Source organism: Salvelinus sp. IW2-2015, unplaced genomic scaffold (genome assembly GCF_002910315.2).
Source record: "Salvelinus sp. IW2-2015 unplaced genomic scaffold, ASM291031v2 Un_scaffold3881, whole genome shotgun sequence".
Taxonomy (NCBI): Eukaryota; Metazoa; Chordata; class Actinopteri; order Salmoniformes; family Salmonidae; genus Salvelinus; species Salvelinus sp. IW2-2015.
In genome coordinates, this window is record NW_019945155.1 from 26,104 (window position 1) to 50,492 (window position 24,389).

Genomic DNA, 24,389 nt, shown 5'->3' on the forward strand with positions numbered 1-24,389 from the left:
CATCGCAGGTTACATATGTAACCACGGTTATGTGAGCTATTGGATCACTCCAATATGGTATCCTTCCAGGTGGCAGGATACATTCTGAGTAAGAATTTCAGATTAGTACCGTGTACCGGGTAGTGCTGCGACTGACCACCTTAAATAGCTGCCGCGCACTACTTCCACCTCGTGTCCTTTTCAAGGCGCTGTAGATCACCAACAAAAAGGATTGGAGTAATCCAACAGCTCACTTAAACGTGGTTACATAGGTAACATGTGTCATGTGGCAGTATATTGGATCACTCCAATATGGTATCACAATACCAGATGAATCAGTGAACTAGGTAAGTGCCAGATAGAGAGCAAAGTCCCATAGGACTGAGCTCAGGGCAGTCATAGTTGATATGTCCCCCAGTCAGGGGACGCCCAACTGGCCGAGGCGCAAATGTCATTGAGGGGAACTCCTCGGAGCAGTGACCACAATGTAGCTACTCCTCTAGTAGAATGCACCACTACAGCAGAGGTCAGAGTTCAGAGGCCCACGATGTAGCTACTCCTCTAGTAGAATGCACCACTACAGCAGAGGTCAGAGGCGCCACGATGTAGCTACTCCTCTAGTAGAATGCACCACTACAGCAGAGGTCAGAGGTCAGAGGCCCACGATGTAGCTACTCTAGTAGAATGCACCACTAGGAAGGTAGAGGCCGGCTGGCCTGCCGATATGCTGTAGTAATAGTGTCCACAATCCAGTGTGAGAGTCTTTGTATCGATAGACTCTGGCCCAGAACTCTCTCATCATAGCAAACGAATAGCCAAACAGTCTGTCTTATTGCCTGTGTCTGTGTAATGTAAGTGGCAAAGGCACACTTCGGGAAACAAACACCCAGCTCACCTGTAGCCGTGGGAGGAGCATATGCAGACAAATGTAATGGCCGGTTCACATCTGTTAAACAGGACCTTCAGCAAGAATGAGGGGCTAAGACGGAGGGTGACACTCCTCTTGTCTGGACCCATTCTGAAAAACATTCAGTGCTCACTGAAAAGGCATGCAGTTCACTCACCCTCTTAGTGGAGGTATTAGCCAACAGGAATGCCACCTTCATGGATAGGTGCTTCAAAGTCATCGACTCTAGGGGCTCGAGGGTGGCTTAGCAATCGCTTACAGCACCACGCTAACGATCCAGTTTGGCATCGTGCCATTGCTGGACACAGACATCGAACTCGCTTCATAATTTGGAGAGCAATGGGCAGCCACAAATGGGTCCCTGTTGGCCTTCCTCATGACATGCCTAGATAGCGTCTAAATACACTCTCAATGTGGAAGCCGCTTGGCCTGCATCAAGCAGTGACATATGGCTCTCAAACCAGGTACAGAATATGACCCACCACATTTGTTTTGATGCATTGGTGGAAGAAACGATGGCGCTCCGCAACGTGTTCACCACATTGTCCTGAAGGCCTAGACTGGTCCACTAACGCCTTCAGAGGCCAAGCCTGAAGCTGGAGGCGGTGCGGGTCCGGATGCCACAGTGTCCCCCTAGCCTGAAGAGMAGGTCGGGCCTCAGGGGCAGGAAATGCTGTCCTACCAGGTAGGGCTGGAACTGGTGAAGAGCCAGGTGAACCACCCTGAGATCCAGGTAGGGCTGGAACTGGTGAAGAGCCAGGTGAACCACCCTGAGATCCAGTCGAGGGGCTGGAACTGGTGAAGAGCCAGGTGAACCACCCTGAGATCCAGGTAGGGCTGGAACTGGTGAAGAGCCAGGTGAACCACCCGAGATCCAGTAGGGCTGGAACTGGTGAAGAGCCAGGTGAACCACCCTGAGATCCAGGTAGGGCTGGAACTGGTGAAGAGCCAGGTGAACCACCCTGAGATCCAGGTAGGGCTGGAACTGGTGAAGAGCCAGGTGAACCACCCTGAGATCCAGGTAGGGCTGGAACTGGTGAAGAGCCAGGTGAACCACCCTGAGATCCAGGTAGGGCTGGAACTGGTGAAGAGCCAGGTGAACCACCCTGAGATCCAGGTAGGGCTGGAACTGTGAAGAGCCAGGTGAACCACCCTGAGATCCAGGTAGGGCTGAACTGGTGAAGAGCCAGGTGAACCACCCTGAGATCCAGGTAAGGCTGGAGACTGGTGAAGGCCAGGTGAACCACCCTGAGAGTCCAGCAAATTTCCACCGAGATGCTGCCAGTAACAGTGTCGCAACATGCAATGTGAGAGTCCGGTCGGATGGTCACTGGCCCAGAACTCTCTTCACCAAAGTTAACGGAAACTCATAAAGCTTCATATTGCCTGCATCTGTGAAAAGCGTCCATTCCTAGTCTGCAAAACACACTGGGGAAGCTCCAGTTCACCCGCAACAGCGAGAGGGGAGTGTGTGGACAACTGTAATGGCCGGTTAACTTCTGTCATACAGATCCTTGGCCAGAATGAGGGTTGACACTCCTTCCTTCATCGGAACTGATTGGGAAACATTCAGTCAACCAGGGCGTCAACACTTGAAGACCCTGAGACATTTGAGGCCCAGAACTAAAGCGGTGGCCGGCATAGCCTTTCATCACTGTATTCAGTGCCCATGGAGACTCCACCTCTCTCAGTTTGGCCTTTGGGCCTGTAAGAGGATGACTGCTGAGTCCAACCCTTCTTAGGTTTCTTAGGTCGGCTGCCTGTGGAGAGAAAGCCATACGTGAGAATGGTAGTTTCTCTCTGTAGGAAGAAGAGATGGTTAGTATATACCCTGGCTAGTATAGCGGATATGACAACTACAGCTACACACACAATAAGACCAGGAGTGTAATCTAGATGTTATGTGAGTTTGTAGAGGGAAACTAGGATAGTTACTGTATGGACTGTAAAGTAGTTAATCTAGATGTTATGTGAGTTTGTAAGGAAACTAGGATAGTTACTGTATGGACTGTAAAGTAGTGTAATCTAGATGTTATGTGAGTTTGTAAGGGAAACTAGGATAGTTACTGTATGGACTGTAAAGTAGTGTAATCTAAGTGATATGTGAGTTTGTAAGGGAAACTAGGATAGTTACTGTATGGACTGTAAAGTAGTGTAATCTAGATGTATGTGAGTTTGTAAGGGAAACTAGGATAGTTACTGTATGGACTGTGAAAGTAGTGTAATCTAGATGTTATGTGAGTTTGTAAGGGAAACTAGGATAGTTACTGTATGGACTGTAAAGTAGTGTAATCTAGATGTTATGTGAGTTTGTAAGGGAAACTAGGATAGTTACTGTATGGACTGTAAAGTAGTGTAATCTAGATGTTATGTGAGTGTAAGGGGAAAGTTACTGTATGGACTGTTAAAGTAGTTAATCTAGATGTTATGTGAGTTTGTAAGGGAAACTAGGATAGTTACTGTATGGACTGTAAAGTAGTGTAATCTAGATGTTATGTGAGTTTGTAAGGGAAACTAGGATAGTACTGTATGGACTGTAAAGTAGTGTAATCTAGATGTTATGTGGAGTTTTGTAAGGGAAACTAGGATAGTTACTGTATGGACTGTAAAGTAGTGTAATCTAGATGTTATGTGAGTTTGTAAGGGAAACTAGGATAGTTATTGTATGGACTGTAAAGTAGTGTAACAGAAAAACTATTGCGCACTAACCCAGCTACACACTGTGTGGAAAACAGCAGTGTAATATAAAATAAAATCAAATGTTATTAATCACAAGCGCCAAATACAACAGGTGTAGACCTTACAGTGAAATGCTTACTGACGAGCCCCTAACCAACAGTGCAGATTTAAAAAATACAGATAAGAATAAGAGATAAAAGTAAGTAGTAATTAAAGAGCAGCAGTGAAATAACAATAGCGAGACTATGTACAGGGGGGTACCGATACATAGTCAATGTGCGGAGGCACCGGTTAGTCAAGGTGATTGAGGTAATATGTAGGTAGAGTTATTGAAGTGACTATGCGTAGATGACAACAGAGAGTAGCAGTGGTGTAAACAGGGGGGGGCACTGCATATGGTCTGGGTAACCATTTGACTAGATGTTCAGGAGTCTTACGACTTGGGGGTAGAAGCTGTATAGAAGCCTCTTGGATCTAGACTTGGCGGCCGGAGAGAGAACAGTCTATGAGTAGGGTGGCTGGAGTCTTTGACACTTTTTTGGGCCTTCCTCTGACACTGCCTGGTATAGAGGTCCTGGATGGCAGGAAGCTTGGCCCCAGTGATGTACTGGGTCGTTCGCACTACAGTTTCCATACCAGGAAGTGATGCAACCAGTCAGGTTTTGTCGTGCCGTCTTCACGACTGTCTTGGTGTGCTTTGACAATGTTAGTTTGTTGGTGATGTGGACACCAAGGAACTTGAAGCTCTCAACCTACTCCACTGCAGCCCTGTCAATGATAATGTGGGCGTGCTCGGTCCTCTTTTTCCTGTAGTCCGAAATCATCCCCTTTGTCTTGATCACGTTGAGGGAAAGGTTGTTTTCCTGGCACCAAACGGCCAGGTCTCTGACCTCCTCCCTATAGTCTGTCTCTTCGTTGTCGGTGATCAGGCCTACCAGAGGTTGTTGTCCTGGCACCACACGGCCAGGTCTCTGACCTCCTCCCTATAGGCTGTCTTGTCGTTGTCGGTGATCAGTCCTACCAGAAGTTGTTGTCCTGGCATCACACGGCCAGGTCTCTGACCTCCTCCTTATAGTCTGTCTCGTCGTTGTCCTGGCACCACACGGCCAGGTCTCTGACCTCCTCCCTATAGGCTGTCTTGTCGTTGTCGGTGATCAGTCCTACCAGAGGTTGTTGTCCTGGCACCACACGGCCAGGTCTCTGACCTCCTCCCTATAGGCTGTCTCGTCGTTGTCGGTGATCAGGCTTACCAGAGTTTGTTGTCCTGGCACCACACAGCCAGGTCTCTGACCTCCTCCCTATAGGCTGTCTCGTCCTTATCCTGGCACCACATGGTCAGGTCTCTGACCTCCTCCCTATGGGCTGTCTCGTCATTGTCCTGGCACCACACGGCCAAGTCTCTGACCTCCTCCCTATAGTCTGTCTCGTCATTGTCCTGGCACCACACGGCAAGGTCTCTGACCTCCTCCCTATAGGCTGTCTTGTCGTTGTCGGTGATCAGGCCTACCAGAGGTTGTTGTCCTGGCATCACACGGCCAGGTCTCTGACCTCCTCCCTATAGGCTGTCTCGTCGTTCTCTGTGATCATCGGCAAATTGAATGATGGTGTTGGAGTCGTACCTGGCCGTGCAGTCATGATTGAACAGGGAGTACAGGAGGGGACAGAGCACATATCCCTGAGGGGCCCCTGTGTTGAGGATCAGCGTGGGGGATGTGTTGTTACCTACCCTTACCACTTGGGGGCGGCCCATCAGTAAGTCCAGGATCCAGAGTCAGAGGGAGGTGTTTAGTCCCAGGGTCCTTAGCTTTTTGATGAGCTTTGAGGGCACTATGGTGTTGAATGCTGAGCTGTAGTCAATAAACAGCATTTTCACATAGGTGTTCCTTTTGTCCAGTTGGGAAAGGGCAGTGTGGAGTGCAATGGAGATTGCGACATCTGTGGATCTGTTGGGGCGGTATGCAAATTGGAGTGGGTGTAGAGTTTCTGGGATGATGGTGTTGATGTGAGCCATGACCAGCCTTTCAAAGCATTTCATGGCTACAGACGTGAGTGCTTCGATTTGGTAGTCGTTTAGGCAGGTTACCTTAGTGTTCTAATAGAGATGAGATGTGAGTTTCCAGGGGAAACTAGAATAGTTACTGTCTTAACTGTAAGTACAATAGAAAACGAGAAAACCCCAGCTACACACTGTACAAGACCGCAGTGTAATACTGTAGCTGAAAAGTGAGTTTCCAAGGGAAACTAGGATAGTTGCTGTCTTAACTGTAAACAGAAAACGAGAAAACCCCAGCTACACACTGTACAAGACTGCAGTGTAATACTGTAGCTGAAAAGTGAGTTTCCAAGGGAAACTAGGATAGTTACTGTCTTAACTGTAAACAGAAAAGGAGTGAAACTTAGTATCCAGATCTTGCAGGGTAGGCTTAGCCTTCGGGTTCCGGTGGACAGACAAGTCACATAGAATACTAAGACAAACCCTCAGCGCCGCAATAATGGTAGACCAAACCGTGTATCGGCCAGGTTGGTACATTGTCACAAGTAATAAAAACAAGGACGAAACCCAAACGAGATGGCACAAGCCAAACCGAGTGGGGGGGGGGGGCAGGAGAGGACCCAGGTGGAGAGGATAGATAGCTAGCTAGTTAGCTGCTCCAAGCTATTGAATAGCTGCAGGTATACGTCTGTGTTTATACAGTCTAGAGCTCTTACCAAGCTAATCCTCTCTGGAATGAGCCGAGAAAAGGAAGGAGGTGGAAGTAATGCGGCAGCAGATATTTAAAACCTCTTTTGGCAAGGCGTGCCGCTYGCGACCCACCTCGACAWCATCCGGTGAAATWGCAGAMSGCCAAATTCAAATGACAGAAATAGTAATAATAAACATTCATGAAAATACAAGTGTTATACATCTGTTAAAAGATTAACTTCTTGTTAATCCAGCCGCTTTGTCAGACTTCAAAAAGGCTTTACGGCGAAAGCATACCATGCGATTATCTGAGGACAGKGCCCCGCTTACAAAAGCATACAAACATTTCATATGCATATCCTAGCTTCTGGGCCTGAGTAACAGGTAGTTTACTTTGGACACGTTTGTCATCCAAACTTCAAAATACTGCCCCCTAGCCCAAAGAAGTTAAGGGGGTCAGCCAAAGCACTACCCAGTTCACAGGACTAATCTGACATTTTTACTCGGAATGTATCCTGCCGATTGGATGGATACCATATTTGAGAGATCCAATATAGTGCTACATAACATGACTATATGACTCCTGACAGAGTAGTGAAACTCTTCTCCCAGTAAAATTGAACAGTGCTTCTACACCTGCATTGCTTGCTGTTTGGGGTTTTAGGCTGGGTTTCTGTACAGCACTTCGAGATATTAGCTGATGTACAAAGGGCTATATAAAATAAACCTGATTTGATTTGAATCCTGGGGCAACATTATGGGTGAGATTTTCAAGCCGCAAGATATTTTCAAGGTGCTAAACATTTCTTAGCTTTTCTCAAAGCTGCTATGAAGTGACTATTCATGCAATGTCATGACTTTGACTTTTATTTTACTGCCGCAGAAACAGGAAGTGACTATGGTACAATTTTAGTTGTGCAATAGAGCGCGGATCTGTGCGACACAATACATATTTTACACCACGAAAATGGTGCCCTAAGTTTGCATAATAATGCAACTCACTTGAGATTTGCTGGATGAATGTCATTGACCCCTGACCTCTAGACGGGGGTCCTTCTCCAGAAAAATGTTACTACTTTAAAGCTAATTTCCTGCAATTTATTTCTGACACTTTATTCAGATAGTAATGAAACAGAGAAACAGGCAAATGAAGAGGAACAGTGGGAAGGTTGGCAGCAGGGATTGGTCCCTGTTCTCAGGTGCAAAGTTATGTAACATGTGCCGGTAGTGTTACCACTACAACAAGGCTCTGAACAGGAAACACTAATATTAATGGTTGATGGGAGTGGGGGAGTGTTACCATAACAACAAGACTCTGAACAGGAAACACTAATATTAATGGTTGATGGGAGTGGGGGAGTGTTACAACTACAACAAGGCTCTGAACAGGAAACACTAATATTAATGGTTGATGACACTGGGGGAGTGTTACCATAACAACAAGACTCTGAACAGGAAACACTAATATTAATGGTTGATGACAGTGGGGGAGTGTTGCCATAACAAGAAGAGGCTGAACAGGAAACACTAATATTAATTGTTGATGGTTAATGGTTATGTTTAAAAGGTTGAAATAAGGCAGCAAAACAATATTACAATACTTGAAAAAGAAAACAGCATCAACAGTTTTAAGAAATTGCAATGTTTTACAGAACACCAACTCATAAATAACTAGAGCACACAACTAATATTTCACAACTTTCATGATTCAATATGTACTTTATTTTGTTACTGTAACAATAAGACTCTAAACAACCAGCAAAAATGTAAATAAACTATAATTTTTCATACGGAAAGAAGTATGTTCAATTGAAAAGTAAAATTAGCAAGTGCACGTCCTCTCCTCGCACGCCCGCAGACTGATTTTCAACTGTGACTCTTTGTACCAAAACTCAAAATTCTTCCTCGTTTTTGAAGAAAAGCCTGAAACCTTGAACAAAGGCAGTTGACATCTAGTGGAAGCTACTGGAATTGCATTCTGGGAGCTGGAATTGCATAGGACCCATAGCTTTCCATTATAAGAGCCTGGGACCTAAAAAAACAATAACTGGTTGGTTTTTCTTTGGATTTTCTCCTGCCATATCAATTGTGTTATAGGATCATAAATTATTTTAACATTTCTACAAACTTCAAAGTTTCCTATACAATGCTAACAATTATATGCATATCCTGGCTTCTGGGCATGAGTAACAGGCAGTTTACTTTGGGCACGTCAGTCAGGAGGAAATTCAGAAAACTAGACCCTGGCCCTAAGAAGGGGGAGTGTTACCATAACAACAAGGCTCTGAACAGGAAACACTAATATTTAAAGAGAGAGAGAGAGAGAGAGAGAGAGAGAGGTCAGCGCATATAGTTAAAATATGTCTCTTGTGATTGGTCGCCAGTGTATGTATGTATCTTGTGATTGGTTGCCATTGACTCAGGTGTCTCTGGGTTTGCTGATTGTGGAGTAGATGGGAGGAGCCTCAGAGGAGCTGTGTGGATGATTGGCAGTAGAGTAGACGGGGCTTTGACCAAAGTTCACAGTAGCATAGTCACATGATGAAGTGCCCACTTTAGCAATGGAAGCGGTGGCTTCATTGGGGCAGCTGCCCTCTTTAGTAATGGTGTCAGTGGCTTCGTTGGGGAATCTGGGGATCTTGTGGAAGTTGACGCTGGAGTAGTGGAGAGAGTCAGAMTGGCTTGTGGGTAAGTTGACGGTGGCATAGATGGTGGAGGTCGCAGCGTCTGAGTCTGACTGTAGGGGGCGCTCCTTTATCTCTTCATAGTCACCATCACCATGACAACCCTGGAAAGGAAGAAGAGGAGGAAGAGGAGTAGGGAGAGGGAGAGGAGGAGGAGGCGGAGTAGGGAGAGGGAGAGGGAGAGGAGGAGGAGGAGGATGAGGAGAAGGAGATGTGGGAGAGAGATACAAGGAGAGAGAGATAGACAGAGAGAGAGCGAGAGAGCGAGAGAGAGGCAGAGGGGAGTAGAGGAAGAGGAGACAATAGTATGACTAATAAAACACAACTCATTGACATGTTTCAATCCAAAAATAATAATTATAATACAGACACTGACCCCTTCATTGATTCCTGTGTCTGGACTCACTCTGTATGTTGAAGAGACAGATCCTGTGGAACACAACACACACACACAACACTCAGAGAAAGAGAGAGGCAGGAAGAGAGAGAGAGAGAAGAGCGTTTCACATCCCCAGAACCAGGCAGGTGTCAGACACTCCTCAGGGACTATTCATTCTCTTCTTCTCAACCAGGGCGCAATGATGATGTGGATATTATGCAAATGAATTTATCTGAAATAAAACTGAGATATTTGAAAAAAAGAACAGACTCTCTTTATAGACATGTTGTGTGTGGTGTTTGTGTGTGTGTGTGTGTGTGGTGTGGTGTGTGTGTGTGTGTGTGTGTGTGTGTGTGTGTGTGTGTGTGTTGTGTGTGTGTGTGTTGTGTGTGTTGTGTGGTGTGGGTGTGTTTCTCACCTGTGGCCTTGTTGTATTTCCTCTGTAGACTATGATCAGGCTGATCAACAGCAGTAACACTACCAGACTAATAGACACCATGACGACCACTGAGGTACCTGGAACACATACACACACACACACACACACACACACACACACACACTGTTACGTAACAGATTAGACAAACCTACTGTTACACTATACTTGCTAAGTCTAGGGTCGTGGCCTTGCGTACTGTTCTGCAACTTGACAGGTTTCTGTAACCTGACTAGGTGTTCTGTAACCTGACAAGTGTTCTGTAACCTGACAAGGTGTTCTGTAACCTGACTAGGTGTTCTGTAACCTGACAAGGTGTTCTGTAACCTGACTAGTGTTCTGTAACCTGACAAGTGTTCTGTAACCTGACAAGGTGTTCTGTAACCTTTCAATGTTCTGTAACATGACTAAGTGTTCTGTAACCAGACAAGGTCTTCTGTAACCTGACGAGGTGTTCTCTCACCTGACTAGTGTCTTGGAACTTTACAAGTGTCTTTAATCTGACAATGTTTTTGTAACTTTACAAGGTGTTCTGTAACCTGCAAGGTGTTCTGTAACTTTACAAGTTTCTGTAACCTGATAAGGTTCTTAACTTTACAAGGTGTCTGTACACTGACTAGGTGTTCTGTAACCTGACAAGGTGTTCTGTAACTTCACCAAGTGTTCTGTAACCTGACAGGTGTTCTGTAACTTCACAAGGTGTTCTTGTAACTGTACAAGTGTTCTGTAACCTAACAAGGTGTTATGTAACCTGACTACATGTTCTGTAACCTGACGAGGTGTTCTGTAACCTGACTAGTGTTCCGTAGCCTGACGAGGAGATCTGTAATCTGACTAGTGTTCTGTAACTTTATAAGGTGTTCTGTAACCTGACAAGGTGTTCTGTAACTTACAAGGTGTCTTTAACCTGACAAGGTTTCTGTAACTTTACAAGGTGTCTGTAACCTGACAAGGTGTTCTGTAACTCTTACAAGGTGTTCTGTAACCCGACTAGGTGGTCTGTTAACCTGAAAAGATGGTCTGTAACCTGAAAAGTGTTCTGTAACTTTACAAGTGGTCTGTAACCTGACAAGGTTGTTCTGTAACTTACAAGTGTCAACCTGACTAGGTGTTCTGTAACTTTACAAGGTGTTCTGCACCTACCAAGTGTTCTGTAACTCTACAGGTTGTTTCTGTAACTCTACAATGTTCTTAACCTGATAGGTTTCTGTAACTTTACAAGGTGTCTGTAACCCGACAAGGTGTTGTAACTTAACAAGTTGTTCTGTAACCTGACAAGATGTTCGGTAACCTGACTAGGTGTTCTGTAACTTTACAAGGTGACACTGCATACAGACATGTCTAACACTAACCTACCCACATATCATAACACTAACACTACCCTCATATCATACAACTAACTACCCTCTATCATAACACTAACCTCCCTCAATCATAACACTACATACAGACATGTCTACACTAACCTACCTCATATCATAACACTAACCTACCCTCATATCATAACACTAACCTACCCTCTATCATAACACTACATACAGACATGTCTACACACTAACCTACCCTCATATCATAACACAAACCTACCTTCATATCATAACACTACATCCAGACATGTCTAACACTAACCTAACCTCATATCATAACACTACATCAGACATGTCTACACTAACCTACCTCAAATCATAACACTAACCTACCCTCATATCATAACACTAACCTACCCTCATATAATAACACTAACACTACCATCATATCATAACACTAACCTACCCTCATATCATACACTACATACAGACATGTCTAACACTAACCTACCCTCAATTCATAACACTAACCTACCCTCATATCATAACACTAACCTACCTCATATCATAACACTAACCTACCCTCATATCATACACTACTACCCTCATATCATAACACTAACCTACCCTCATACATAACACTAACCTACCCTCATATCATAACACTACATACAGACATGTCTAACACTAACCTACCCTCATATCATAAACACTACATACGACATGTTTACCACTAACCTACCCTCATATCATAACACTAACCTACCACTCATATCATAACACTGACCTACCCTCATATCATAACACTACATACAGACATGTCTACCACTAACCTACCCTCATTCATAACACTAACTACCTCATCATACACTAACCTTCTCAATCATACACTACCTACCCTCATATCATAACACTAACCTACCCTCATATCATAACACATACCTACACATGTACTACCACTAACCTACCTCATCTATAACACTAACCTACCCTCATATCATAACACTACATACAGACTTCTACACTAAACCTACCCTCATATCATAACACTACATACAGACATGTCTAACACGAACCAAAATGAGACTTGTACATTCAAATTTGTAAATGTCGATTTACCAAATCCGTTGAGTAATGGTGATGATGATGGTGATGATGGTGATGATGGTGATGATGATGGTGATAGTGATGATGATGGTGATGATGATGCTGATGATGATGATGATTTTGAGATGAAGGTGGTTGTGGCTGGAAGTGCTGTAGTTGTTGTTGATTTTGTGATAATGGTGGTTGGTGCCACTGAAAACAATGGAAACAAGTGGGAAAATGTTTAAGCAAGGTGAGGAGAGGGAGAGAGAGAGTGATGGAGATGAAGCGAGCGAGAGATGGAGGGAGAGAGTCACAGGGAGAAAGAGAGAAAGAGAGTAGTAGAGAAAGCGAGAGAGAGAGAAATGGAGAGAGAGAGAGAGAGAGAGAGGGAGAGAGAAAGAGATATAGAGAGTGATAGAGAGATAGAGAGTGATAGAGAGAATGCACTGAAAGAAAAAGCCCGCAGAGCATTGTATGTAATAAAAATGAAATTATTAATATCAACATCCCAGTTAGATTTTGGACCAAAATATTTGATACTGTAATCTTACCAATAGCTCTTTACGGAAGTGAGGTTTGGAGACCACTCAATATCCTGGACTTTAAAATGTTGGACAAACATCCAATTGAAGCCCTACATGCAGAATTCTGTCAGAAAATTCTACAAGTCCAGAGAAATARACCAACTAATGCATGTAGGGCAGAATTGGGTCGCTTTCCAGTGGTAATGAAAATACAGAAAAGATCATTAAAATTTTGGCTCCATCTAAATTCAAGTCCAAATTCAAGTCTGCAATTTAAAGCACTTCAAACCCAAGAGCTGAGCCCAGAAACGAGCCCTCTCAGTCAGCTGGTGTTGGACCTAACCAACCAAGCTGACACCAGCACTGCTTCAAAAGAAAGATTTCCAATCAACAAAATCATGAACCAATCAAAGGACTCATATTTACAACATTGGAAAAACAAAACAAAATCCCAAAGCCGACTAAATTGCTATCTGACCCTAAACAGAGAATATGAATTGGCTGATTATCTCTACTCTGTCAGAGATACGAAGCAGAGACAGATCCTTACCAAGTACAGGCTGAGTTACCACCGTTTGGACATAGAAACCGGCAGACATAAAAAGACATGGCTACCCAAAGAGGAGCGTGTATGTGGTCACTGCACAACAGGGGAGGTAGAGATAGAGATGCACTTTCTCCTTTACTGTGAGAAATGTTCCTCACCAAGAAATTCATTATTCACAGAAATTACTACATTTATTCCAAATTGTAATTTATTAAACCCAGAGGAAAAACTCAAAATACTCATAGGCGAAGGAGCAATGGCTTCTCTTGCAGCCAAATATGTGTTTGCCTGCCATAGCCTGAGGGATACTGAATAATAACATCTGCATAGTAAACAGTAACGTAGTATTATTGGTATTACTATTATTGTTGTTACTATTATTATTGTTCTTGTGATTATCATTCCAAATTGTATGGGTAGTAGGGTGATGGTAATGATAGCAGTTTAGTGATGATGGTGGTAGTAGTAGTAGTAGTAGTAGTAATGATGATGGTGGTGGTAGTAGTAGTAGTAGTTGTACTAGTCATGATGATGGTAGTGGTGGTAGTAGTAGTAGTAGTAGTAATGATGATGGTAGTGGTAGTAGTAGTAGTAGTAGTAGTAGTAGTAGTAGTAATGAAATGATGGTAAGTGGTCAGTAGTTGTGATGATGGTAGTAGTAGTAGTAGTAGTAGTAGAATGATGAATGGTAGGTGGTAGTAGTAGTAGTAGTTACAGTCATAGTGTAGTAGTAGTAGTAGTAGTGATGATGTAGTGGTGTAGTAGTAGTGAGTAGTAGTAGTATAGTAGTAGTATAGTAGTGTAGTAATGTGATGGTAGTTGTAGTAGTAAGTAGTAGTAATGATGATGGTAGTGGTGGTAGTAGTAGCAGTAGTAGTAGTAGTAGTAGTAGTAGTAGTAGTAGTAGTAATGATGATGGTAGTGTAGTAGTGTAGTAGAAGTAATGATGATGGTAGTGGTGGTAGTAGTATATAGTAATGATGAATGGTAGTGGTGTAGTAGTATAGTAGTAGTAGTAGTAGTAGTAGTAGTAGTAGTAGTAGTAGTAGTAGTAGTAGTAGTAGTAGTAGTAGTAGTAGTAATGATGATGGTAGTGTGTAGTAGTAGTAGTAGTAAGTAGTAGTAGTAGTAGTAAGTAGTAGTAGGTAGTTAGTAGTAGTAGTAATGATGATGTAGTGGTGGTAGTAGTAGTAGTAGTAGTAGTATGATGATGGTAGTGGTGGTAGTAGTAGTAGTAGTAGTAGTAGTAGTAGTAGTAGTAAGTAGTAGTAATGATGATTGTGTGGATTGGTGTAGTAGTAGTAGTAAGTAGTAGTAGTAGTGTAGTAGTAGTAGTAGTAGTAGTAGTAATGATGATGGTAGTGGTGGTAGTAGTAGTGTAGAGTAGTAGTAGTAGTAGTAGTAATGATGATGTAGTGGTAGTAGTAGTAGTAGTATGATGATGGTAGTGGTGTAGTAGTAGTAGTAATGATGATGGTAGTGATAGTAGTAGTAGTAAGTATGATGATGGTAAGTAGAGTAGTAGAATGATGATGGTAGTGGTGGTAGTAGTAGTAGTAGTAGTAGTTAGTAGTAGTAGTAGTAGTAGTAGTAAATGATGATGGTAAGTGGTGGTAGTAGTAGTAGTAGTAGTAGTAAGTAATGATGATGGTAGTGGTAGTAAGTTAGTAGTAGTAATGATGATGGTAGTGGTAGTAGTAGTAGTAGTAAGATGATGGTAGTAGTAGTTAGTAGTAGTAGTAGTAGTAGTAGTAGTAGTAGTAGTAGTAAGATGATGGTAGTGGTGGTAGTGTAGTAGTTGTAGTAGTAGTAGTAATGATGATGGTAGTGGTGGTAGTATGTAGTAGTAGTAGTAGTAAAATGATGATGGTAGTGGTGGTAGTAGTAGTAGTAAGTAGTAGTAGTAGTAGTAGTAGTAGTAATGATGATGGTAGTGGTGGTAGTAGTAGTAGTAGTAGTAGTAGTAGTAGTAAGTAGTAGTAATGATGATGGTAGTGGTAGTAGTAGTAGTAGTAATGAGATGGTAGTGGTGGTAGTAGTAGTAGTAAGGATGATGGTAGTGGTAGTAGTAGTAGTATAATGATGATGTAGTATAAGTAGTTAGTAATGAGATGAGTAGTGGTGTAGTGAGTAGTAGTAGTAGTAGTAGTAGTATAGTAGTAGTAGTAGTAATGATATGGTAGTGGTGGTAGTAGTAGTAGTAGTGTAAGTAGTAATGATGATGGTAGTGGTAGTAGTAGTAGTAGTAATGAAGATGGTAGTGGTAGTAGTAGTAGTAGTAATGATGATGGTAGGTAGTAGTAGTAGTAAGTAGTAGTAGTAGTAGTAGTAGTAGTAATAGATAATGAGATAGAATGGTAGTGGAGGTGGTAGTAGTAGTAGTAGTAGTAGTAGTAATGATGATGGTAGTGTGGTAGTGTAGTAAGTGTAGTAGTAGTTAATGATGATGGTAGTGGTGGTATAGTAGTAGTAGTAGTAGTAGTAGTAGAGTAGTAGTAGTAGTAATGTGATGTAGTGGTGTAGTTAGTAGTATGATGATGGTAGTGGTGGTGTAGTAGTAGTAGTAGTAAGTAGTAGTAGTTAGTAGTAGTAGTAGTTAGTAGTAGTAGTAATTGATGATGGTAGTGGTGGTAGTAGTAGTAATGATGATGGTAGTGATGGTAGTAGTAGCAGTAGTAGTAGTAGTAGTAGTGGTAGTAATGATGATGTGAGTAGTAGTAGTAGTATAGTAGTAGTAGTAATGATGATGGTAGTAGTAGTAGTAGTAGTAGTAGTAGTAGTAGTAGTAGTATAGTAGTAGTAGTAGTAGTAGTAGTAGTAGTAGTAGTAGTAGTAGTAGTAGTAGTAAGTAATGATGATGATGGTGGTGGTAGTAGTAGTAGCTTAGTAGTAATGATGATGGTGGTAGTAGTAGTAAGTAGTAGCATGATGATGGTGGTGTAGTAGTATAGATGATGGTAGTAGTAGTAGTAGTAGTAGTAGTAGTAGTAGTAGTAGTAGATGATGATGTGTATACTAGTATAGTAAATAATGATGGTGTAGTTGTAGTAGTAATGTGATGGTAGTGTAGTAGTAGTAGTAGTTAGTAGTAGTAGTAGTAGTAATGATGATGGCGGTGTATAGTAGTAGTAATATGATGGTGGTAGTTGTAGTAGTAATGATGATGGTAGTTGTAGTAGTAGTAGTAGTAGTAGTAGTAGTAGTAGTAGTAGTAGTAGTAATGATGATGGTAGTGTAGTAGTGAGTAGTATAGTAGTATAGTAGTAGTAGTAGTAGTAGTAGTAGTAGTAGTAGTAGTGATGATGGCGGTGGTGTAGTTGTAGTAGTAATGATGATGACGGTAGTAGTAGTTAGGTAATAGTAGTAGTAGTAGTAGTGTAGTAGTAGTATGTGTAGTTGATGATGAGTAGTGGTAGTAGTAGTAGTAGTAATGATGATGGTAGTAGTAGTAGTGTAATGATGATGGTGGTGGTAGTAGTAGTAGTAGTAGTAATGATGATGGTGGTAGTAGTGTAGTAGTGTAATGATGATGGTGGTAGTAGCAGTAGTAGTAGTAGTAATGATGATGGTAGTAGTAGTAGTGGTAATGATGATGGTGGTAGTAGTAGTAGTTGTAGTAATGATGATGGTGGTAGTAGTAGTAGTAGTAGTAATGATGATGGTGGTAGTAGTAATAGTAGTAGTAGTGGTATGATGATGGTGGTAGTAGTAGTAGTTGTAGTAATGATGATGTGGTAGTAGTAGTAGTAGTAGTAATGATGATGGTGGTAGTAGCAGTAGTAGTAGTAGTAGTGGTAATGATGATGGTAGGTGTAGTACTGATGTAATGGTGAAGATGAGAGTTATTTAGTTATAAGTTAGTTATAGTTTCATCTTCCATGTTTAGCTTTTTATATTTATTACATTCTACTACTGACTTACCATTTTATTGTTGTTATTTTTGTATTTAATTTTGTTATTATTTTACTACCATTTTATATTATTATTTCTTATTGTTTATAATTTTATTACAATGTATATTCTATACATTGTTGCTTTGGCAATATTGAAACAATGTTTTTCATGCCAATAAAGCAGCTTGAATTTGATTTGAATTTGAATTAGAGAAAGAGAGTGATAGAGAGAACAAGAGAGAGAGAGAGAGAGAAAAAGAGTGATAGCTCAGCCTATCTCCCTGTCTCTCTTTCATCCACCTCCATCTCTCTCTCTCTATCTACCTCTCTCTCTCTATCTCTATCGCTCTCTCTCTCTCTCTCTATCTCTCTCTTCTCTCTCTCTCTCTCTCTTCTCCCTCCCCCTCTCTCTCTCTCTGCAGGTTTCATGATGACATTCATACTGAAACTTGGGGTTTTATATCTTGAACACATGACTGCTTAGTGATACTGAGCAGATATAGAAACACAGCAGTTATTACAGAGGAAGTTACAGTGTTCTGGTCCAGTGTCTTTTCACACCACTACAAACACACAGTTATTACAGAGGAAGTTACTGTATTCCACTACAAACACCCAGCCTCCACTAACACACTGACTAACATACTGTAGTTATAACTAATAGACTGATATAATAGAATGCTATATATTATTTACATGGTCAGACAGTATATAACATAGTTACTGCAGGTGTACAGCATGGAAAGCAGAGGAGGCTGGTGGGAGGAGAAATAGGAGGAGTGGCTCATCCTAATGGCTGGAATAGAATAGATAGAATGGTATTGATCCTCAAAGACACACAGAGTTTCCATGGTTTCCATGAGTTGATACATTTCCATCCGTTCCATTCCAGCCTTCACAATGAGCTTGTTCTCCTATATCTCCTCCCACCAGCCACCACTGATGTAAAGAGTTGATCCACTGACCCACAGAGAGGATAAATCTAGTGTAGTCTGCAGGTCTCCATCTTCTATCAGATCCACACCAGTATGTCCCAGAATCCTCTGGTCTCAGCTCTTTGATGTGCACTGTGAAGTTGGTCTTCTCACGGTTATCAAATAGGGAAAACCTGCCATTGCCTGCCATTTTGTTCTGTGTCCTAGATGTTATCTTATCTTCACATGTTGAAGGACTGTCCCCTTTACAAAATATCTTCTCTTTCTCCTCATTCTCCCGTGGATATTTACACCAGAGACTGACGACCTCCCCAACATGTCTTGTCTTCTTTACAGGTCTGTTCCTCAAATCTGTGAGGGACATTAAAAAAACACATGCAATAATGATTTTAATTAAACTACTTTTGTTGCATACAGTAGATATGAGTGTGTTTATGTTCACATGTTAAAGAGAAAGAAGAAGTTTATACTCACTTCTAACAAGCAGCTTCACCTGTGTGATCAGTGTAATGTAATGTTGTTCTGTCCTGCTGGTTTCTACTCCACACCAGTAGGTCCCAGTATCATCTTCAGTCAGGTCCCTGATGGTCACTGTGGAGAATATCTCTCTGCTGTTGTCAGACACAGATAATCGCTGTACGGGGTCAGATATTTTGTTGCTGTTGGAGTTCATGAAATTGCAGATGAAGCGATCTTGTTCCTTGCAGAAATACTTGATTCTGTCCTCATGGTCCTCTGGATAGTTGCATCTGATGGTAGCTTCTCCTCCCAGATAGGCCGTCTCTGTGACTGACTTCTCACAGCAGTCATCTGTCAATAGGAACACACATCACAACCTTAGTCTAATACTATAGACTGACTTCTCACAGCAGTCATCTGTCAATAGGAACACACATCACAACCTTAGTCCTAGTACTATAGACTGACGACTTCTCACAGCAGTCATCTGTCATAGGAAACACATCACAACCTTAGTCTAATACTATAGACTGACTTTTCACAGCAGTCATCTGTCAATAGGAACACACATCACAACCTTAGTCTAATACTATAGACTGACTTCTCACAGCAGTCATCTGTCAAAGGAACACAATCACAACCTTAGTCTAATACTATAGACTGACTTCTCACAGCAGTCATCTGTCAATGGAACACACATCACAACCTTAGTCTAATACTATAGACTGACTTCATTGACTAGTGGTACTGATCATGTGATAACATATGTAGCTAAATTCATTTAATAAGTTAAAGTAAAAGTCTCTCACCCTTCTTCACTCCAGCTCTACCTTGGTATAACTGTCAGGTATATAGGTTTGTCCACTCCACACCAGTAGGTCCCTTCATCTTGCTGGTCAGTTGTCTGATGATCACCTTGAAGTAGTTTCTCAGTGACGTCATACAGAGAGAATCTACCACTGTGGAACCAGGTGTTCTTCAATCAGTTGATTTGATCTTACAATCCAACTAACTGCCCACGCAGAAATATTTCTCATGACTTCTTTCTTCTGTGGAATAATGACAGTAGATGATGACAGTTCCTCCAGAGTATCCTGTCACTTTGAAGGAGCTCAAACAACCTGTCAATCAGACAAGAGAAAAACCTCTTGTTTAGTGTTTTGTATACTAATCAAATAAAATAAAAGTTATTTTGTCACGTGGCCGAATACAACGGTGTAGACCTTACAGTGAAATGCTATTTACAAGCCCCTAACCAACATTAGTAAAAAATAGGTTTAGTAAACAATAGTAAGTAAAGAATAAAACAGTAAAATGACAAGTGAAATAACAGTGAGGCTATATACAGGTGGTACCGGTCAGAGACAGTGTGCAGGGGCCGGTTAGTGGGCTAATTGAGGTTATGTAAATGTGGTAGAGTTAAAGTGACTATGCATAGATGATAAATGTTTACGGTTAGGATTCCTACACCAGTGGCATCCTCAAATTATACACACAGTACATACAACACACCGTAGTGTTTCCTTCTGTAGTAGCAGCCTTTATAAGAAAACTAACTGGATGTTATTACATTGTTATAGAAGTTATAAACAGCTTATTACCTGTCATGAAGGAGAGGAGGATGACTATCAGCAGGATCCTCATCTTGTTGTGTTCCAGTTGGTCCAGGTGTCTATAGGTCCTGATATAATGCTGTGTTCTTCCAGGTTGGTCCAGGTGTCTTAGGTCCTGATATAATGCTGTGTTCTCTCCAGGTTGGTCCAGGTGTCTATAGGTCCTGATATAATGCTGTGTTCTCTCAGGTTGGTCCAGGTGTCTATAGGTCCTGATATAATGCTGTGTTCTCTCCAGGTTGGTCCAGGTGTCTATAGGTCCTGATATAATGTTGTGTTCTCTCCAGGTTGGTCCAGGTGTCTATGTCCTGATATAATGCTGTGTTCTCTCCAGGTTGGTCAGGTGTTATAGTCCTGATATAATGCGTGTCTCTCAGGTTGGTCCAGGTGTCTATAGGTCCTGATATGCTGTGTCCAGTCTAAACTCTCTCTGTTCTCTTCTACTATAGGAACTTAAATACAAACTAATGTACTTCATGTACTCTCTCTCTCTCTCTCTGCCCCTCCTCTCTCTAACTCACTCTTTGCCTCGTACAACTATGTACTTCCCTATTTCTGCATCTCTCTCTTCTCTCTACTAGTTCAAACCCTCTACCACATGTTATTCTGACAGCCCCTCCCTCTTCCTCTTAACCAATCACATCTATGTTCCTACATCACACAGTAGAGAGAGAGAGGAGAGAGAGGGAGGGTGAGAGAAAGAGAGACAGAGTCCTCTATGGATCATAGCACAGAAACACCATTCAAACACTCTCATTCAGACTGGAGGCTGTCTACAGAGGAGAGACGATACTGAGGATGTCTACAGAGGAGAGAAACAGAGTTATTCTCCACTGGAGATGTCTACAGAGGAGAGAAACAGAGTTATTCTGCCACTGGAGCTGTCTACAGAGGAGAGAAACAGAGTTATTCTGCCACTGGAGCTGTCTACAGAGGAGAGAAACAGAGTTATTCTGCCACTGGAGGCTGTCTACAGAGGAGAGAACAGAGTTATTCTGCCACTGGAGGCAGTCTCCTCCATCTCTCTCCCTCCAGCTCTCTCTCCCTCCATCTTTCCCTCAATCTCAGCTCTGTGCGTCTAATGACAGTGGTACATGCTGATGAGACAGGTACAGAGTGACAGGTACTGGTTTACTGACAGCACCAGTGGAGGCTGGTGGGGGAGGACTACTTATAGTAATGGCTAGAATGGAACGTATCAAATACATAAATATATTGGTGCTTTATTGATAAATACACATAGTCTCATTTCCCAGTTGTCATGACTGTCCTGTGAGGATCAGACTGATGGGGGGTGACAGTAACCAGGGCTGTTGATTCGTCACCTTCACACCCTGCTGTAAATCTCTGGAGGGGGAAACTTTGTCTCTCTACCCTTTAGTATTGGGATTGAAATGTCTTTTGTCTAGAGAGACTTTTGCCCAAAACTCTAACTTTGGAACAGTATTTCTAACATCCGAATGTAGAATGTAGAATGCAGAATGTAGAATGTATATGTCAAGTTTCCATCCTATAGACACTGTAAAATGAAGATAATATTTTTGTTAAGAATTTGATTCAAATTTTCTAACGAGTACATAGTTTTGATGAAACATTGCCCTGTAAGTAGCCACGCCTGAGGGACCTCAGAGAGCGTTTCAGCATGATGGTAACACCCCATTTTTACTAGAGTGTATAAAGGATTGCCTAAGAATTAACATATCAGACCAGAACATTTCTGTGTTGCTGCTGGCGTGTTAAGTGGTCAGGAGCTGAACGCTGAAAAATCAACCTTTAGACCAGAAAGATGTGAGACCATGGAAACGGTTAGAACTTAACCTCAACACGAGGTGAAGAAGATAAACTCACCTTCCTTTAGACCAGAGAGACGAAGAGCTGCAGCTCATGTCCATCTTGGTCCGAATCCTGAGTGCCAACACGAGGAGGAAGAGGCGAGAAGCTCACCTCAGACAATCACTGGTACAGCTGATTAGCYGTCTTAAGTCAGATATCGAGAAAAACGAATCTAAAGGACTATCTTGCTATGCTCATCACCAACTCTCATCACTGTTGACATGGCTGGTTATCTTCCAGAGTGAACAACAGTAGAAGACGGGAAAGGGAAACCCCTTTCGGACAATCAGAGCCAAACAGCTGGAAGGTCAACAACTTTCCGAAAAGGCTTAGTTCCGACCGAGATAAACGAAGAACAGCATTCAACACGTAAATACATTCATTATTTCCTATACCGAACGGGCGGTGGTTCGTGTGCAAAGTATGCGATTAGTTGGAGAATAGTTATGGAATGTGACCATGATAAGTGTCCATTTCAAGCCGTCATATCTTGTTAGTCCACTAGGGACTTTTGTCTCATGCAAGTGTGTGTGTGTTCTGTTATTATTTAGTTAGTTAGTAAATAAATTATTCAACCAAATTGTATAGTACTGAATAATGATCAAGGTTGGGCTTCTTGCAGATCCAAGAAGGTTACGACTGTTCAGAATGAGAATTGATATGAGTTAATGATTAATAAGTGATTGTTCAGAATGAGACTGATATGAGGTATTACTTAATAAGTGACTGTTCAGAATGAGACTGATATGAGGTAATAATTAATAAGTGACTGTAGTCACTACGCTACTGTGAAGTTGACAGTAGCGTAGTGGAGACAGGCTGTATCTCTGGGGATGTTGACAGTAACATAGTGGAGACAGGCTGGATCTCAGGGGAAGTTGACAGTAGCATAGTGGAGACAGGCTGGATCTCTGGAGAAGTTGACAGTAGCATAGTGTAGTCAGGCTGGATCTCAGGGTAGTTGACAGTAGCATAGGTCACAATGTCTGGGACCTCTGAAGACCGACCAACGTTGAAGTGGATGTCATCTGGACAGGGATTGGTTGCCGTGGCATAGATGATGGTGATGTCACAGGCTGTATCTGAGTTCTGATTGGTTGCTGTGGCGTAGATTTGGTTAGCGATGGTTCCTGTGTCTGGATCCTGGTTGGTTGTCATGGAGTCAGACACCAGCAGTCTGGCAGAGTGTTTAGATGCTAAAGAGGAAAAGAAAGATGTTATTTATAAAAATCTATATTTATTTTTGACATATTTGTTAATTCTTTAAATAATGATTGTTTGTGATAACTAGCGTACCTGTTGGTCTCCTGTCTTTGTCTCTCCTCTGTCTAAAGAACATGAACAGCAGCAGTCCCAGCAGTAGTAGAACAACACCCAGACCAACACCAGAGAACATCACATCACCTAGAACACCCAGAACAACACCAGAGAACATCACATCACCTAGAACACCCAGATAAACACCAGAGAACATCACTTCACCTAGAACATCCAGACCAACACCATAGAACATCAGATCACCTAGAACACCCAGACCAACATCACATCACCTAGAACACCCAGACCAACACCAGAGAACATCACATCACCTAGAACACCCAGATAAACAACACCAAGAAACATCACATCACCTAGAACACCCAGAAGACAGTACTCAGGCATAATGTAACAGTGATGGTACATTAGCTAGTCTCTACTGTACTGTACTTCTGGTTTCTTCATTTCAGAGGGAGGGAGGAGGAAGACAACATCAGACAGAGAAACATGTGGTGTTGAGGAGAGCAGAACATAGAGAGGAATTGTTAATGAGGTATCATATGTCACAGTCAGATTATTCAATCTAATATGAGTATCAGGCAACGCATTTTTTAAGTTAGGTTCTTTATTCAATGTCTGCAGGTGGAAAATGTAATGACTAGTTTCTACACAAGGTGTGTGTCTTTAGATTCATAGTTGTAGTTTATGAGGGAAGGATGCTTGGTAGTTGTAGTCCATGTAACGTATGTGTTGGTAGTTGTAGTCCATGTTACAGTATGGTGCTTGGTAGTTGTAGTCCATATACAGTATGGTGCTTGGTAGTTGTAGTCCATGTTACAGTATGTGCTTGGTAGTAGTCCATGTTAATATGGTGCTTGGTAGTTGTAGTCCATGTTACAGTATGGTGCTTGGTAGTTGTAGTCCATGTTACAGTATGTGCTGGTTTGTAGTCCATGTTACAGTATGGTGCTTGTAGTTGTAGTCCATGTTACAGTGTGGTGCTTGGTAGTTGTAGTCCATATTAACAGTATGGTGCTTAGTAGTTGTAGTCCATGTTACAGTATGGTGCTGGTAGTTGTAGTCCATGTTACAGTGTGGTGCTTGTAGTTGTAGTCCATGTTTACAGTATGGTGCTCTGTAGTTGTAGCCTTGTTACAGTATGGTGCTTGGTAGTTGTAGTCCATG

General features: G+C 42.1%; 2 protein-coding genes across 3 annotated transcripts in view; both read right to left on the reverse strand.

Moving 5' to 3' along the window:
• Positions 1-8,623: 8,623 nt before the first annotated feature.
• LOC112076619 (CMRF35-like molecule 5) lies at positions 8,624-20,413 on the reverse strand. Of its 2 annotated transcripts, XM_070441392.1 has the most exons (7): positions 20,103-20,413; positions 18,517-18,852; positions 18,073-18,393; positions 12,174-12,353; positions 9,730-9,827; positions 9,309-9,361; positions 8,624-9,036 (listed from the first exon to the last, which is right to left on the reverse strand). In XM_070441392.1, the coding sequence occupies exons 1-6, from the start codon at positions 20,143-20,145 to the stop codon at positions 9,335-9,337; spliced, it is 1,005 nt and encodes a 334-aa protein (XP_070297493.1). In that variant the 5' UTR covers positions 20,146-20,413; the 3' UTR covers positions 8,624-9,036; positions 9,309-9,334. The 2 variants fall into 2 exon arrangements, with proteins under 2 accessions (XP_070297493.1, XP_070297492.1); XM_070441391.1 differs by lacking the exon at positions 18,073-18,393 and having other exon boundaries at positions 20,103-20,217.
• Positions 20,414-21,140: 727 nt separating this feature from the next.
• The window catches only part of LOC139026105 (uncharacterized), a 3,623-nt gene continuing 374 nt past the window's right edge, over positions 21,141-24,389 (reverse strand). The window contains exons 2-3 of the mRNA XM_070441393.1: positions 23,244-23,351; positions 21,141-23,143 (exon numbers count right to left, since the gene is read on the reverse strand). Coding sequence (XP_070297494.1) covers positions 22,731-23,143; positions 23,244-23,351 — 521 coding nt within the window. The 3' untranslated portion in view covers positions 21,141-22,730. The remainder of the gene's footprint in view (positions 23,144-23,243; positions 23,352-24,389) is intronic.